The sequence below is a fragment of the Artemia sp. Qi Xiang Cuo genome, chromosome 15 (assembly GCF_049724085.1).
Source record: "Artemia sp. Qi Xiang Cuo chromosome 15, ASM4972408v1, whole genome shotgun sequence".
In the NCBI taxonomy this organism is placed as follows: Eukaryota; Metazoa; Arthropoda; class Branchiopoda; order Anostraca; family Artemiidae; genus Artemia; species Artemia sp. Qi Xiang Cuo.
In genome coordinates, this window is record NC_142808.1 from 26,992,717 (window position 1) to 27,011,148 (window position 18,432).

General features: G+C 36.8%; 1 protein-coding gene across 1 annotated transcript in view; it reads right to left on the minus strand.

Moving 5' to 3' along the window:
• Nucleotides 1-18,432, minus strand: part of LOC148943507 (uncharacterized) — a 452,088-nt gene that overhangs the window by 307,053 nt on the left and 126,603 nt on the right. The window contains exons 7-8 of the mRNA XM_089100994.1: nucleotides 9,405-10,026; nucleotides 397-1,661 (exon numbers count right to left, since the gene is read on the minus strand). Of these exons, the coding sequence (XP_088957120.1) occupies nucleotides 397-1,661; nucleotides 9,405-10,026 (1,887 nt within the window). The remainder of the gene's footprint in view (nucleotides 1-396; nucleotides 1,662-9,404; nucleotides 10,027-18,432) is intronic.

An 18,432-nucleotide genomic window follows, 5' to 3' on the forward strand; every position in this document is an offset into this window, starting at 1 on the left:
ACGCTGAATCTGATGGTGTGATGTTCATTAACATTCCATGACTCTTAGGGGATTTTCCTCTTCTTTTTTTTAAATAAGGCAAATTTTCTCAGGCTCGTAACTTTTGATGGGTAGGCCTAACTTAATGAAACTTATATATTTAAGATCAGCATAAAAATACTATTCTTTTGATGTGTCTATTGGTATTAAACTTTCGTTTTTTAAAGTTTCGGTTACTATTGAGCCGGGTCACGAACTGTTTGAAGTTCGTTACCATACTGTTTGAAGTTTGTTAATAAATATAAATTGCCGAGCTATCAAAATTCACAAAGGTATAAATAATTTGAGCTCAAATTTACAATATTAAGAGACATTGTGAAAAAATTTTCAAAAATGTATCGGTGGTAGGCTACTTACCAGAACTCCAAAGCCCAGTACTCCTGCTGGTGGCGGGACTCCACTTGGAGAAAGGGTTACACTTGTGAGTCCACTGGATATTTGGGAAGAAACTATTGGGCGAGGCTGAGTGTTCATTATAGCTTGGGAGTTTATGTCACCGATAGCTCTTACTAGATTTAGGGTTTGATCTTGATTCGACTGGCTCAATTGAGAGGGAGCAAAGCCTTGCTGACTTGTTTGATGCATTGACAGACCTGTTTGTAAGTTTTGTTGCAATAACCATTGGTTCTGTGAAGCTGATACTCCTGACTGACTTGTTTGGTGAAAAATTTGATTTCCATAAGTTTGAGAAGGATGAATATTGTGCTGTAAGGTTTGTGCATTATTTGAGAAGGCGTTTTTGCCCTGATTCGGCTGTAAAGGCATTAAACCCGTCTGGTTTTGTTGAGGCAACTGAGCATCACTTGTCAATGCCTGAGTTTGAAGCCCTTGATGTTGATTAGCAGAAGGGAGTGGATTGTCATTAGCCATAGCATGACAACTGCTGTCTCCTGATATGTAAACTTGATTATTTATATTGTTTTCCTGAAAATAGCTGCTTTGGTTTGATTGATTTGAAGAATTCTGATTATTCATTTGCTGGCTATTAAACGCACTTTGAGTTTGATTGTCATGTTTTTGTTCAGCCTGATGCGACACTAGACTAGTAACTTTATGGTATGCTTGATTTTGATACTGATTATTATATGAGTTTATTATATGAGGCACATTCGTATTTTGCACATAATGATCATTCACTTGGTGAGATAAGTTAGGTTTATTTTGGAAACTTTGCTGGTCCTGATGTTGGCTACCAAAGTTGTTGGATATTATTTCTTGGTTTTCCATTATTTTATGGCTACTTGGGCCTTGTTGTGAAATATATTGCTGACCACCTTGATTTTCAGTCAATTGATTCAGCGAGAGACAGGTATTCTTATCGGATTGGCTTACAGACTTCGTAAAAAACGGTTGGGTAAGCGAAGAAAGTGAAGAGAATCTAGATCTTATTGATGGAATAGGGCTGCTGGACTGTTTTGTCTGATTTTGGACACTCTGATCAATCTGGTGCATATTATGTTGCTGCTTTTGGAATTCCTGCTTTTGTTGCTGGTGCTGCGCGTTCTGCTGTTGTAATTGTTGAAAATTTTGCTGCAGATCTTGCTGTTGCTGGCTTTCAAATTTTTGCAGTTGCTGCTGGTCCCCATATTGCTCCTCATAATGCAAGTTGGGTCTATTAGTACCTGTAAGAAATCACATTTATTCATTTTTCTTTTTATTTTGTCTAAACTCATTCGATCAGCAATTGAGAGCTATAGTTTTTTTTTTTTATAAATCGATAGCGATTTAAGACCAATCATCCCTTGCGCTAAATTTTTTTGTGATATCTGGTCATTTTGTCACCCCGTAGGACATCTGATCAACATTTTGAAGTACGTATTTTATACTTTCTCTTTGGCTGCTCAATTTTGCGTGTGGTGGTATTTTCTATGGGGGTAGGGGGAATTATCCTGGAGAATTTTTCTACGGGAGGGGATTTTCTTGGGGGAAATTCTTCGTGGGGCTGGAATTTTCCGCGGGGGAAATATTCCGGGGGGTATTTCCTGTGGAGGAACTTTTCCTGGGGTAATTTTTTGGAGGAGGAATTTCCAAGGAGGAGTTCTACGTAGGAAAAAATTATATACGGGAGGAATTTTTCGGGGAGGGGTGAAGAGCCGGCTCCAAAATACAATAGAAGTGATTGTGCATTTTTATATATCCTAATTCATGGTTCATAGGAGTTTTTTCATGGTTTGTTCAGGAGCATAGGTATTTCGACTGAAAATTCTAAACTCAAAAAAGAAAAAATGTTCAGACCCGTATTTTAAATTTGTTTAAATATTACATATATTATAATGCATACATCTGAAAATACAAATTTGAGTTCATATTTATATTTTTAACATTTATATATAAATAAATAAATAACAAATCTTACGCGTTGGAGAAAAACATGTGAGGGTTTGTAGTCACGCAAAAGTGCACGTAACTACTTACCTATTAACAATTATTTCGATGACACAAATTAGGGTAGCCCTACTTTTTTCAATTCAGGAGACAGCGTTTACTATTATACCTAAAGGTAGAGAATAACACTGTGTCTTGTAAACTCCGCTTTTTTCCCTAATATCTGTTGTTGAATACTTCCAAGAAATATGAGTGAAATACACCCAATTTAAAGTGAAAGGATTAATAGTAAAGTGACAAATAAGATTATATTATTGTCGTTGTTAAAGCTATAGGCCTACATAATTATTTGCGGCACAAAATACCCTTTTTCATTTATTTTTTAAAATTTCTCTTGTATTTTTTTGCATAAATATAATCAAATAGCGAATAACAAATTTAATAAATTCTAATAACGAGTAAGACAAATAATAAAGCTTCACAGTAATAGTCGCAACTATATTGTTGGATTTTTCAATCCAAACTTGATCATATTAATTGAGCCTAAATAATGCCGACTTCAAGCCTAAACCATATTCAAAACCAGAAACAAGCCTGTTATTTACCCCCAAAATACCCTTTTGACCCCCCCCCCCCAATTTTTTTCCGTTTCGTTCTTTCTTACTGCTTTATTTACATTCAGAGTAATGCGAGCGAAAAGCACCAAAATACTTCCGTGTTTGAGGGAAGCACCAAAATAGGCTGAGATGTACTTTCGAGCATACTCTTTAATACGATTCGATTACGCAAGCGAAATTTTTCCTCGGAACGCCGCTAGGTGGCTTAAAATCCAAGATGGCGTACGAAAATACGAGTTTGTCAAAATGAAAAGACATGGCTGTGCAAATAGGCTAGTAAGGGGTAATCGGTGGCACAGGTTCCAAATATGAGCTTAAAAATAACCTAAGTTGTACCGTAGTGCCTCTAGGTGCCGCAAATCCAAGATGGCAGTCGAAAATATAAGTTTGTCAAAATGAACAGATATGACCGCTCAAATAGGCCTGTAAGGAGTAAGCGATGACAGAGGTTCCGAATTTAAACGTACAACTAACCTAAATTGTACCGTATTGTTGCTAGGCACTTAAGATTCAAGATGGCGGTCGAAAAATACGAGTTTTTTAAAACAAGAAGTAATGACTTCAAATTGGTTGAATTAGGAGCAATCGATACTTCAGATTCTGAAAACGCACGTATATGCGCATAAATATACCTTGGTTCTACCGTTGATCCGCTTAGGGTCTATAATTAGTTGACTCGTTGATCCACTTGGGGTCTAAAATCGAAGATGGCGGAAGAAAATATCATTTTTCCGAATTGTGCGAGGTTCATGATCCTGATATAATAGGCTGGAGTGAAGTAATTAATGCAGCAGTTTTAAATATCGTTTTGTCACTCCGACATACGACTAATAGTAGTACAGTCTGTGCAGCACAAATTGCCTAAGTATGAGGCCAAGACGCGTCCAATTTATAGTCTTTGTTTACATTTGCTAAACCAAGATCAGTTAAATACTTGTTAGTTCTTCATCTCTTTATTTATGATAAACGAATCAACAGAAGCTAAACGGACGGATTAAAGCATTTAAGAATTGTAATTTTATCAGGAACACAAAGAGATCAATCGAATCTTCTGGTAAAAAAAAAAAAAAAAAAAAAAAAAAAAAAAAAAAATGTCGCGTGATCAACAATTAAAGCACTTTGATTTGCACCAGCATTGTGGGCTACAGTTACGGTCAAATTTACTGCAGTGGCACCTTCTTTCACACCCTTTTTTGCAACCACAATGCACTGCCTCGCAACAGACTTTTGACGCTGGTGGAAGAGAACATAACCAATCGGGAAGCCACTTTCCATCAATGACTCTGAACCAGCCAAAGTCAGAAAATCTGGAAAGGTTGGGTGTTGATTCCAGGCTGAGACTCCACACATGACCTGACTGTAGTGCAGCTCTAAGGATATGTTGTAAAAGCGAAGTACTATGTGGAGGAAGTCTCTGCATGTTCTTGGTCTTTTGTCGTTGAAATATTTCCTTCCTAAATTCATTCATGTCGTTGCAGTCTTGTTTTACATAGTATATCTTCATGACGAAGCGTTCAAGGTCGTGTACTTGCAATTCTGTCACATGCAATTCTGTCACTTTGGGTTGGTACCGACACCAAACGCAATAAATAATTCGGATACTCCAATGCGATCAAAGAATGAAGTCACAATTGCTATATGTCCATCATTCGTATGAGAATCCCATTTGCACCAGAGCAGCTCCGTCCATCAGTTTCGCTGTAACACTTGGAACGTTAACCTCAGCAGCTGATGTTAAGCTGATTAAGACACCTGCAGGTTCAGCCTTGTCGCCAACACGAATCTGGCCATCAGACGTCAAACTCAGTTGATATTGATCGTTTTCGTGTTTGAAGAAGAAGTCTATGTCGCCTCTTCGAGGCAGTACCTCCTAAAGAGGAACTACTTTCCGATATAACCAACAACAATACGCTTTATTAATCACTGAGTAATCTCTTGCATACATATTTTTCAACCACCAATTCCCTTCTTTATTTAGCTTATAAGAAATGGAAAAACACTTACCCTTCAAGGAGCACGGCAAAAACGTCATACACTTACACTTCAAGGAGCACGTTATTTATAGTAAAGATGAAACTGACCGCTGGATAACAGGTTGAACAAAAGCAATCGACAAGGTGGCAAATTTAAACCGTTTGCAATATGTCATGTTTGGATTAACAAGCGTTTTTTTTTTTTTTTTTTTTTTTTTTTTTTTTTTTTGTAGCGAATATCGGGTTTTTCATGTTGCAAAGTCTTTTAGTTTTTCATGGAAACTGGATGTATTTTTGTGAAGTTAGTTTAGTATCAAAATGCTTTTCTTATCATTATTCAGAACAATAGACAGAATTCCAGATATTATCACTTTAGTCCACTCTTACTTTCATATACTAGTGCCTTCGATTACCCCTGACTAGCCTGTCTGAGCGGTCATGTCTACGCATTTTAACAAACTCCTATTTTTGTTCGCCATTTTGAATTTGAGGCACCTAGTGGCACTATGGTAGAACTTGGGTTATTTTTCTGTTCATATTTAGAACCTATGCCATCGATTAACCCATACTAGTCTATTTGAACGGCCCTGTCTTTTCATTTTGACAAACTAATATTTTCGTCGGCCACCATGGATTTCAAGCCACCTAGCGGCGTTCCGAGGAAACATTTCACTTGTGTAATCAAGCCATATTAAAGAGCAAGCCCGAAAATACATCTCAGCCAATTTTGATGCTTTCCTGAAACACGGAAGTATTCTGGTGTTTTACGGTGCTTTTCACACGCAATAGAGACCCTGACTTTCAATCAAGTCCTTAACTGATATAACATAAGTTTAATGAACTACTGTCCTCGCGTTTGTCAAAGTACACTTAGCTATCCTTTACCACTTCAATACCTATTTTTAAATAAAATATTACGTCTTACAAGAACAGCATAAATAACCCATCATTAGAAAATAGGCAACGCTGTTTTTCGAATGATTGATTTCCCGTCCAATGAATGGGTTTTCGAGTTTACGCTTGAAGGAACTCAAATAGCAATGACTTTTGTTTCAGTTAACTGAAAATCTGCTATACTCTAAACTACAGCAAAGAAATTTGAGATTGTCTGAACTCAAAGAAAAAATCCGTGCTTCCAAACTCCCCAAAACGCAGCCTCTTATTTAAATTTATTTTTTTCACTTTAAACTTTTTTTTATATTAGAAGCAAGCATTAGTGTTTTCAAAAATAAACACAATCGAGTCAAAACTAGAGAATTCTAAAATTAATTTAACTTGATACATTGCTGGTGGTAAAACTTTGTTTTGTAATAAAAATATTTCTTTACTTCAAACAAGAGTCAAACATAATCACTTAAATAGAAATATTATGACACACTTAAAATTAAGTTTAGGATTCTGGAAGCACAGTGTGGGTAAAGGTTTACAAACAACTAACAAAAGAAAGCATTTTGTAAATAGAACGAGATGATAAACAAAGAGTAAGAAAAAAGAGTACAGCAAAAAAACACAACAAATGACAATTACACGATTCCAAGGCTAGCTTACGAACATAACCGTTGTTGGCAGTGCCCAGGGGAAAATTAGTTACAGTGCCCCCTACCAATCAGGTGTGGATCCAGGATTTTTCTTAGGGGGGGGGGCAAAATAGGTTGATTCGATAAACTTGCTTTAGGAGCAAGTTTAATTAACGCAAACTTGCATTAATTAAGTAAATTACACTACTAAAGACCACACTAGGGAGGCGCCCCCTCGCCCCCTGGATCCGCCATTGCTACCAACTTAAATATAAGCAGAAAAAAACCAAATAAAAGTAACAATTTGGATCAAAATGAGGAATCCCCAGCTGCGGAGCCCCCGAGCCATGGCGCAAGGGGCAACTGCACCTGTTTCTCCCCCCCCCCCCTAGGAACGGCTCTGATTTTGAAAAAGGTTCAAAAGTGCATAGCCGTATCTTTTCAGTTTTGGAGGAACAGGACACAAGATACAAAAAAAAGGAACCCGGTTTCAAAAATTTTCAAAAAAGGGAAATTTTTGAAACCAGGTTGTTTTATAAAGATCTTTTGATAGTTAAAATTGAACTAGCAGTCTCGAAATTATCAGAGGCCCAAATCAGTAAAAAATTGATGTTTTGTAGCACAAAGTAGCAGATATTGACCCTTTTCTGTGGTATGATATATTTTATCACTTAGTAAGATCACTAAACGTTTATTCGAACAGCCCTTCTTCCAACTACAACCGTGGTTCAGTCCGATGACTGATCCGGGTACAAAGAAAAAAAAAGGAAAAAAGAAAACAAATAGACAAGCATCATGAAAGATGCTGCATGAGTGCTGATGGTGCTAAAATCAAATATACAAGACAAAAATTTTTTCTCGAAACATTAATGTGAAAAAGTTACATTTTGATTTAAGAAGTAGGTTTGAGAAGATGGTAGCCCTCTTGACATTTAGAGTAACCTTCGGTATGCTATTAAAACCAATTAAAAAACAGCCCGAAATTTGTGGGCTCTCCCCTGATCAACCCTATTCCTTACGCTAAAGTAGAGCTTTTTGTCCAATTCTCTAATAACAAGGCCTCAAAAAATAGTACCATTGAACCTGAAGGAGAAACATTTTTAAAGCACTATAAAATTTTAACATAAAGAGCGGAGTTCAAGAAAGGGGACCCCCCTGTTTTTGGAATAACTTTTATTCGCTCTATATCCCTTCCATTTCTTTCATTTAAAAAATCTTTTTCTGTTCTTTAGTACTTGCCATAAACGATGCGATCTTAGAGTCAAAATTTATTTGTTCTAGTTTAACTTCTGTCCATCTTAATATCATACTCAAGCAAATGCTAAATGCAAAGGGGGCGATCGTTCCACGCGCTTAGTACTAAACTTCACATTTTTCACAAGGGCACAATTTTTTAGATCTATCCTTTTCCGTTAAAATGTTCCGTTTCCACAATAATAGGCAAGCTGTCAGCACGCACCACGCATATTGTAGGCTTAGTCTGATTTTTCTAATATTTTCTAAATATTTTTCTTTCTGAAGATATTTTAGTGAATAAAGTTTTATTAGAACAACTGTGTGGTCTTAGGAATGGAGAGGAGGTGCCAACCAACATTACCCTTTTCGATTAATAATGGAGATGTGTTTGAGTCGTCAGACCCCTTTGGTCCTTAATTTTAAAGATTAGGAGCAAGTGTTTGATTCAACTGATAGCTGAGATTTAGCGAAGGGTCTATCCTTGTGTGGTATACCACACTTAAGGCCACACAAAATTGCGTGTCGGTACCTCTTTTCTAGAGCTACTATTTAAGATATTGAAACGAGTGATTACGGAAATATCCAGAATTGCCGGAGAAGCATGTATTTGATGTTTTGCCCTATATGTGAGATTTTTTATTAAGCAGTGTTGTTATTATCTTTTGTAGTGTAATTTCTTAGTGACAAAATATGTCTGTATGTTGATAGTGCCATGGGTTTCTATTCGTGCGAAATCTAGTACCCTTAAAATTAGAATTGACCTTGCTGAAAGGTCTACAACTAACTTCTTTGCAAAAAAGCAGTAAATGACTTTGCTGTGCATAACTAAAGCTTCACAAGCTATAAATTGTCACTAAGTTTAGCGTACTACAAACTTTACGTCTATCCTCCTTGATGCTGCTTCCAGAAACTGTAAAAAATTCTGTCTATGATAGAAAGAAGAACATCTCTTTCAACACTGCACAATTAAGGCATTTCAGCATTAGCCACGTGGCAACGAAAATGTGAACCAAGTATGCTTTACAAGTAACTATATTCGATTGTTTTTAAGGATGTTTCCGTTTTGTGCTACATAAACCATGTTTAATATAAACAAACAACAGTGGTTCGGACTGAAACCAAATAAACTCAGGACTCAAAAGTGATGTTCGTCGTCTGATGATTTCAATCATGACATAAAACCCAGTAGGCAAATAAAGAGTTATATTATAATATAAAAATCTGTTAATTTGAATCGGGCAAATTTGTTCCAGAAATTTTAGCTAAAACTTTAAATTCAAGAGGAATTTTCTGATTGTTTTCTAATGCCTAAGATTAGCCTAAAAATTGTTCTTATTGACTGCAAAATGTAACTAACCCAGGGTGGGGCTTAGGCCCTTCCTCTATTCAAGACACCACTGGGAAACCAAATTAAGGATAAAAATGGATGTTTTTGCAGGCATGTTTTGAGAAGTAGCCTAAACATACTTTAGTATACAGTATATACAAATAACGACAAAAACCACACTTATTTTATTATATTATCTCCTTTATAGTTTGTAATAAATTTTCCTTAAAAAAAATACGATATTTTAATAGCGAGTCAAAATCCAAATGGGGTGAGGATAATTTATTGGAATATGACCGTAAGTTTCCACAAAAAGCATGCTAAAAGCAATAGCGAAGAAAGAGGGACAAGCGGGAAGCCAATAATCTACCTGACAAAAGTCTTTGCTGTTCGGCTTTCTTTCGTAAACTCGTTACCCCATCCCCAGCAGTTGGGGATGTTTCTTCTTCTTCAACTTCCTGTATGGTATAAACCTCTCCGGTTGGCAGCTTCTTAAATTCATCCTTACTTTCATCATTCGGTAATGGTGCTTCTTCTTCTTCCATAATTGGCTCGCCTAAAGCTCGTTTCTCTAAAACAGATTCAATAACTTCTAAGATTGGATGAAATTCTGTGCAAGGAGTTTTATCACCAGGACGAGTGTATGTGATTGCTTGAGTTTCCTCTTGAGGTATACCTCTGCGTAGTTCAGCTAGAGCCTGACAAGCCTTTTGGGATCTTTCAGACAATAAAGGTTTAGTATAGTAATCTTCGGGAGAAGGAGAAGAAAATGGGGAAGAGGCAATAAATTTGTTCTTTAAATCCGTTTCATGATTGTTCTCGTAAACTGGCACTTTTTCTGCTGGTTTTCTTAGACCAACTTCCTGAGAAGGGAAGCTAATAGGCGATTTATCTTTTAGAATAGGTATATTTGAACTGCAAGATTGATACTCACTTTGCTGCAGGGGTAATAACCCTTCATGTGTGAAAGGCCCTCCGTTGCTATTGTAAGCCTGAAAAAAAAAATTATTATAGTTTTTAGGCCGAATCCATAATAACAATATTAATGTTCGCAGGCACTTTTTATTTTTGTTGATTCGTCTTTATAGTCGTTACAGATATTATTTGTCAATGCTCTTTTAATTTTGCCTGCGATCTCATTGTCTATTAGTAGATTAATTTTACATAGGTATAATTTCCGACATGTAGATAAAATATGGCTATTGACATTGTAACAGCAGTACGTCTTCTTCTTGCTTTATTTTGAATGCTAATACCAGAACTATAATGAAAGGATTTATCAGCCGGTAACGTGTTACCAGACACATAAGCAAAAAGGTTGCCCTTTCAGTCGACTATTACCTTTAGGTTTGCATTATCTGTGAGCACTAACTTCTCTGAAAATATTACTCTTGCAATTTAACCGTAACCAAACTAGAGTTTTTTTGGTGCTCCAAAGAAATTCAATCCCTCACTTGTATGACCACGCGTGCCTACGTTTCCAATGATGTTATGATATCATTCATCATTCTTTGGCTTAATAACCTTTTCTGCACTGATAACCTTTGAAACTGATCATTCGGATTCAACCACTTTTCCAAACTAACAAAATTTTGAGGGGACATGGAGGGCCTGGGGTCAGCTCCCATGAGTTCTTGAATAAAATATCTCTAATTAGTTTGTTTGTTTGGGGGGGCCTGGGGCCAAAGAGGTCCAGGAGTAATCTCCCATCATTTTTGGAATAAATATCGTTAATAAGCTTTTTTGGGGGGGATAACCCAGAGGCCACAGGATTTCACGGGACAAGATGATCCATTGGATATCTGGTCCCGTGAGCCACAGTGCAAGAGGACAAAACGTTCCATAAGCCACAAACGGCTATTCATTTCCTGTTTGCCCTCGAAAAGTTTCATCATTTGCTCCAGAGGCTTAGTTCCACAGAAATTTTCATCAGGTCCTCATATTCATAGTAAAATAAAAATGTTGAATTAAAGGTCCATGCTGCGTCATCTCGCTTGTGAAAATATTCCTTGACAGATTCACAAACAATCAACAAAAATTTGACAAAACGGTGCCCTTGTCATAGTCATATCAATCTATTTGTATCCATGAATTTTAAATTTTCTTATCCCTTTTAAAACCTATTGTCCTATGGTCCGTTCCAAAAGACAACTTAACCCATGATCAATATACCGATTGAAAGTATTCCTCTATGTGACTGCTGAAAACCATTATGACTTTGGGCTGCTACTAAGACAAAATTTGATAAAAAGTACACCCCTATGGGCTTCATGAAAGAGCCTACGGCTATACAACTCATAGGAACCTTATGAAAGGTCATTTTATGGTATTAAACCAAAAAACAAGTTTTTTTCAACTGAAAGTAAAGAGAAATATTCAAATTTAAAACGAACAGAAATTATTAAGTATATAAAGGGGGTTGCCTCCTCCTCAACACCTCACTCTTTACACTAAAAGTTTTTTAGTACTTAAAAAAACTTCTTATTGTTCTGAATAAACGACCCTTGTGTTTCAAGAGTTGTTCTTGCAGAATTAGGACAAAACTGAAACTTTAGCATAAACAGCGAGGTGTTGCGGAGGAGGCAAACCCCTTCATATTCGTAATAATTTCTGTTAGTTTTAAGTTTTAATGTTTTTCCTTACTTTCAGTTAAAAAAAAACTTGTCTTTTTTTAATTTATTATCTGATCATTTTTTAAATAATGCCGGGAAATCTGACCCCACCTCCACGGAGAAATGCCGTTACCACAGAAATATCCCACAGAAAATTCAGTCTCAGTGAAAGTTTACCCAGGACATTTACCCTTAACAGCTCCACGCGTAAAATTGAGACGGAAAAGGGAAAGTGAGACCCATAAAAAATTCTTGCAAATTCCCTCAGTGTATAATTTCCCCTGACAACTCATCCCCCTTGAAATTTTCGTCTCCATGGAAAATTTCCCCGTGGGAAAAAACAAAAGAAAATTCATCCCTCCCCCCACCAGAAAATGTATTTAAACTTCCCAATAACAAATACTATGCGTAAACGAGGGGCAAATTTTGTAACTTAAAGACCTTTCCCTTGGCAGATTTTGAACCAGTTAGGAAGGTAAAGATCGAAGAGAATGATCTGATACTGCAGGAGGTAACCCGGCTGGAAACTGAAAAAATAATAAGAGGAATGAAAAATGGCAAGTCACCTGGGGTGGATGGACTGGGATACGAATTTTATAAAGAATTTCTCTGGAAATCGGGGATCTGTTTACTTTGGTGGTGAGAAGCTATGTTGAACAAGGATATCCAGAGGATGGTGTGGGCATGATATATCTCCTTTTTAAAGGAGGTGATAGGATGGACCTTCAAAACTGGAGGCTTATATCGGTTTCTAACAGTGACTACAGAATAACATCAAAATTTTTAACTAAGAGAATGGAGAAGGTGATGCCTGGAATCCTGGGAGGATATCAGTTTGGTGGTATTTGAGGAAAGAAGGCCCAGCATATTCTCAGCGTGCTGCTTGACTTGTTGGTATGCAGAGACGACGAAATGGCAAAAAATAAAGCGTTTTCCATAATGGCTTTCCTGCTGTGCATAGATGTTGTCAAAGCGTATGACTCGGTTATAAGATCGATATTGTGGACACTGATGAAGGAAAATTTTGGATTTGATCGACGGTTTGTGGAGTGGTTTGAAAATTTATATAAGAACCCGATGACGGTTGTGAATATAAATGGCTACACTAGTGGAAGGCTGAAGCTTAAAAAGGTTGTGCGACAAGGGGATCCGAGTGCCCCTTAGTTATTCGAACTTTATATAGATCCACTTTTTAAGTAAGTTGAACGGCGGATACATGGGATTGCCATTACGATAAATATCTCCTTGAAATCACTGGCTTTTGTAGATGACGGGGCCTTCCTTCCTGAGAGTTTGACTAATTTAATGGAAGTGGTGAGAGGACTAATGTGGTATGGGGAGCATTTCTTGGTAAAAAATACACAGAAAAAAGAGCCAGTTGCTAAACATAGGTGAGCGTGCACCGTTAGATGATAGCGTCTGGATCGAGGAGGCTCAGTCAGTGAAAGTATTGGGTGCTATTTGAAAGAACAGTGAATGTGGAAAACTTGTGGGAAGAGCGTGTGCGAAAGATTGAGGGGTTGCTGGTAGTCAATCAAAGAACACACTTCGCGTCATTGTTTGAGAGAGTAGTGTATGTAAACACATATGATCTCCCACTGCTATTTTATCTGGCACCAGCTTTTAATCTTGAAGAAAAGAATGCTAAAAAGGTAGAAAGGAGTATTGGGCGTTTTGTTTGGAGGGGAAAGCTGCAAAAGGTAAGTAAGAAAATGTTGTATGTGCTCCGAGAAGAGGGGGGTCTTGGTGTTATAAATTTCCGAAAGGTGTGTAAGTCTCTGAGAATTAGAAACGTCTGTGAGATGATCTGTAGTAAATGGATCGACGGTGAAATAATAAGAGGATGTGCCTTACCAGTGATAAATGCTGAGGAGGATGAACTAGTAAAACAAAGAATGATCGAGGATGTGCCAGAGAAACTCCACGAAGTATTATGGGGTATTCAAGAAATGAAAAATTAAGGCTTGCTGAGTGATCAGGTGAAAAATACCGAAAGGAAAAAGATAGTGGATGAATATTTAAAGAAAACGGAAGAAGAAGAAGTGGTTTTTCACGTGAAAACAAAACAACCATTTGTGATTTTTAAGCTATTGTTTGAGAAAATGCATAGTGTACCTTATAGTCAGTTTATAAAGGAATTTATGTTTCTGTTTATTCATGAGATACTGCCGCTTCAAGATCTAGTAATTCGTTTTACCCAAGATGAAAGTCTAAAGTGCAAGCTTTGCGACGAAATAGTGATAAATGGCCTGAAACATGAATTTTGCAATTGTAGATATAATGAAGCAATTGTAGATAAGTGTTTTAGTGCCTTAAGAGATCATGGAGTAATTTAAAATACGGAGGAAGATAAGATAAGGTTGATTAAACTGAATGTAGAAATTCCTGGAAATGAGAGGAGAGAGCGAGCTGTGGTGCTGATTGTGATGAAACTATTTAAATATGTATTGGAAAGAATGAAGAAGAGAAAAGGGATTGAGTTAAGAAGGTTTGGCTATGATTGCAGGAAAATGATAGCGCGTTTAAGTGAAACTGAAAGGTGGAAAGAACGAGTGGATATTGAGTGGATGGAGTTGTTGGTTGAAGAGTTTATTGGAAAGATGTAGATTATGTGTGAGGATATATGTTGTGAGTGTGTGCTTCAGTGTATGTATAAATGGGTAAAACAGCGTTGTCAGTTTTTGTAATTTTGTTTTTGTTCTGTTTTTGGAGTTAAATAGTAGCCAAAGTATAGTTAAAAAGGAAAAATGAAAAGATAACGTTTAAGAGTGGTATTATTATAACTTTCTTTGAGGTCTTTGTAATTTGTAAATATGTTGGTGCTGTAAGAGAAAGTTGTACTGATAGATAATTTGGTTTATTTGTTTTATTATTATTAAGTTAATTAGTTTATTTTGAATTTTTTTATTATTATTATTTGTTTTTATAGGAGACATGTAGGGTCACCATCCGGAAGAGTTTAGAGGTATGGTAAGAAATAGCCACCGTATGAAGGGTTTCCTGTTGGGGGAGGACGCCCCTTTCCACGGGAATGGCAAATTTTTTTTTCTTGGAAGGTTTTTGATAGTATATGGTGACTTATAGTGTGTCCAATTCGGCTACTATTTAATAAAAAAGAAAAGAGTTGGTGACGTCTAAAGTTAAAATTAGATGTATTTTGAATATAAAATTTGCCGTCACTGAGAGGAGAGGAGGTGGGATTTGAAAAAAAAGACCTTTCCTTTGGGGCTATGAGGGGTCATATTATATTCAAAGGCGTAGCAATTAGGCTTTTCAACTATGACGAACGAAATGGCTATCTCATAATTTTGATTGGGCGATTTTGGAAAAAAGAGGTTTGAGAAGTGACCCTAGTTTCCCTCCAATCTTTTTGGTCACTTAACAAAGGTATTAGCACTTTTATTATTCGTTCGAATAAGCCCTATCATGATATTCTAGGACCAATGGATCACTACGTTCATCCCTGAAAAAAAAACACACATCCGTGATCCTCCTTCTGGCAAAAAATACAAAATTCCACATTTTGCAAATAGGAGCTTGAAACTTTTACAGTAGGGTTTTCTGATACGTTGAATCTGATGGTGTGATTTTCATTAGTATTCTATCACTTTTAGAGGGTGTTTTCACCTCTCTTCAAACATGATGCAAATTTTCTCAGGCTCGTAGCCGTTAATGAGCATAACTAGACTTAATAAAACTAATATATTTGAAATAAAAATAAGCCAATCCTTTTGATATATCTATTGGTATCAAAATTCTGTTTTTTAGACTTATGGTTACTATTGAGCCGGGTCGCTCCTTACTTAGAGTTCGTTATCACGTTTGATACCACGTTTGATTTGTTCTGTTTGATACTAGACATACACATTAGAGTGATTAGTGCTATGTATTAGAATAATATGGCTACGGTTGAGGTAGGAAATGAGGTTAGTTGCTGGTTTTGTATTTAATCTGGAGTTAAGCAGGATTGTGTTCTATCCCCATTTACCTGGATCAAGTTAATGGACTTTGTCCTAAGGAGCATCGGAAAAACAATGGTAAGGCATAAGATAAACTGGGGAAGTAAACCTCTCCAACACTTCATTTGTGCTGACGATTCGAGCATCCTAGATGAAACTGTTGGGAAATGAAAGAATTTTTAGAGGTTTTAAGAGTTCAGGATACAACAATGGGTATGAAATTAATGTTCAGAAGACTAAATCACTAACCTTGGCAAAAAGAGAAGGTAAAAAGGTATTGATGAGATTAATCAAGTGGACAGCTTCACTTACCCACGTATTATTATTAGTGAAGACGTTGCAGTGAAGATGTTAAAATTAGGATGGCCAAAACCCAGGTTTTTTGTCCCAGAGTAAAAAAGTCTGGAAGAATAAAAAGACAAGTCTTTGCAGCAAGATTAGAATATTGGAAGCTACAGTATTAGAACTCGGAATAATGGTAGCGATCCTAAATCCCTATGTAGAACCTGCCATTCCTTTTTTTCGAGGGTCTTTCGCTATCCCCGGTAGGTTGTAGGTTTACTGTCGCATTTTCTAGCCTGCTACCCACCCCTTTTCTCAAATGCGAACATATGTGTTCCTCAGAGGCTAAGTCTAGACAATATCTGACCTTAAACATAATTCTAGGTCCACCCGCGTAGCAGTTAAACTTCCCACAAACAAAATCACAAGGAAAATATGTTCGTATATTTTGCGTGATGTTCTGTTCTTACAATTCCAGAAGCGCGTTTAATATTCTCTCATGTTGTCGAACTTAACTCTCCTTATGAGGTGTCTTAATCAATAAAATCTAAGAGCTCCCTGCATAAACCGCAAAAAATAAAGGTAAGCATGTTGAATCATGAGACTACCTATTTGCAAGATTTCCTGCGGAACAAAACAGTGGATGGAAACAAAGCGGTGTACTATTACAGAATAGACAGGAGGTGTCTGCAACCCTCTTTAGCACATGTCGTGATCAATCAAAGTTCAACTTTTGAGAGTTCAACTTTTGCCTTTAACGGGGATATCAATCTAGCGTTTCTCCAAAGTTGTTTTCGGATACGGAAGCATTTTAAGATATATTTTGAAATCAAACAGTACTTGGAAACAAGTTGATTTCTTTCAAAGTTTATTTTTTAAATGATTATTTTCCTATATTTTAAAGATTTTTTTCGTATTATTGTTATTTTCTCAGTTTCAAGGAATGTGGCTTTTCATCCCATTTCAAGCTTTTTTATGAAGACCCACTTTCTTTTGGTAGGTAGTTCCTAGAAGAGCCCATCATTTTATGTCATTCTCAGCTTCTATTTATATTCCTTATTTTTTTGCGAGAGCCTTATTTTTTGTCACGGGATATACGAACATCTTGTCAGATATCCTAGGAATGCCGGTCTCCAGTACACCTTGGGGAAATCCTTTGAGGAGGGCTCTTCGGGAGGGCCCCTCGCTCTTCCACCTTCGTGGAGGTTCCTCAGGTGCTTCGAGGGAGCATTCTGGCTAAGAGCATACAAGGCGTATAGGGTATATAAATGGGGAGGGCACTGCACTTTGATTGGGGCTGTCTCACATTTTGGGCGTTTGACTTAGGACATTAACCTTCTAGGGTTTGAGATTGTGACAGAATTTTCAATTTTCTTGAATATCAAGCTTTTTTTAGTTTTTTTTATTATTTTTGGATTGATCAAACTCAGATTTTCGAAGCTAGTCTTGGAAAACTAACTATTGGCGTGGAAATGGTGCTGCACCACTTTATTGGAGTGGAAAGCCTCACTGGCACCAAATATTGTAATGGAGAGCCTTGCGGTCACCACTAGTTCTCTTTTTTAGTTTTCTTTTCTTTTGTCGTAATACTAAATAAATCGTCATCAAATGGGAATTGAATTTCAACATTTGGTTCTTAACATTGTGCTAAAATTTCTTAAAATTTACGAGGAAAAGCGCGTACAATAAATTTCTTCTCATTTTCTCTGGTACAATCAGGGCTTCTTTTTGGCATATACTTGTCGGCGTCTCATATTCGGTAAAAGTGTTCTGAAGTTTTCTATTTTCTGAAAATTTTAACGAAAAATCATCTTCGCGCGTCTTATTTTCAATATTATGTGGCTTAGCCACTTCCGCATCCCATTTTTCCGGATTATCAACATTTTGATCTGGAGTATCAAGCATTTAGTTTTTCGACAGGGTGACTTACTTAGCCTCGCTTTTTGTTTTATGAGACGGTCCACCTCCCAGCATAGTCAACGAAGTAGCATATTTTTCCGTCTTAGCATTTAATGTTTGATAATTCTCACTCTTCCTCAATTGTTCCTTATAAAAATTATTACGGCCATCCGATAGCCTAGAAGTTAGTTGCAATAAAATCTCACTTTCTGGAATTCCCTGTTGCACTTCTATTAGGTCTATCATGGTTCTAAAATCTTGGTGATGTTTCTCTCTTTTTTCTCTCTAGCTATTCTATCATTCTCCTCTTTTTGGTCTCTGGCTATTATATCAGCCTCATCTTTTCGTTTTTTGGCTCTTCTGTCACCCTCCATGAAATTTAACATACATTGTGCCATATCTAGATGACTACTTTTTTGAAAACCCCTGTTGGATCTTGAGGCCCCACTACTTTGATTTTCTCCGTAGTTATGTCCACCGGCGGATCTAGAGAAAAATCTTGGGGGGGGTCGCGCCGGACATAGGGCGCCAAAAACTGATTATACAGGACTAATTTGATAGCTCTTTATTTATATGAAAACACTGCCAAATATGCTCATAAAGGTAAAACGTAGCAAAAGAAAATAAAAACAGTACCACACTACAC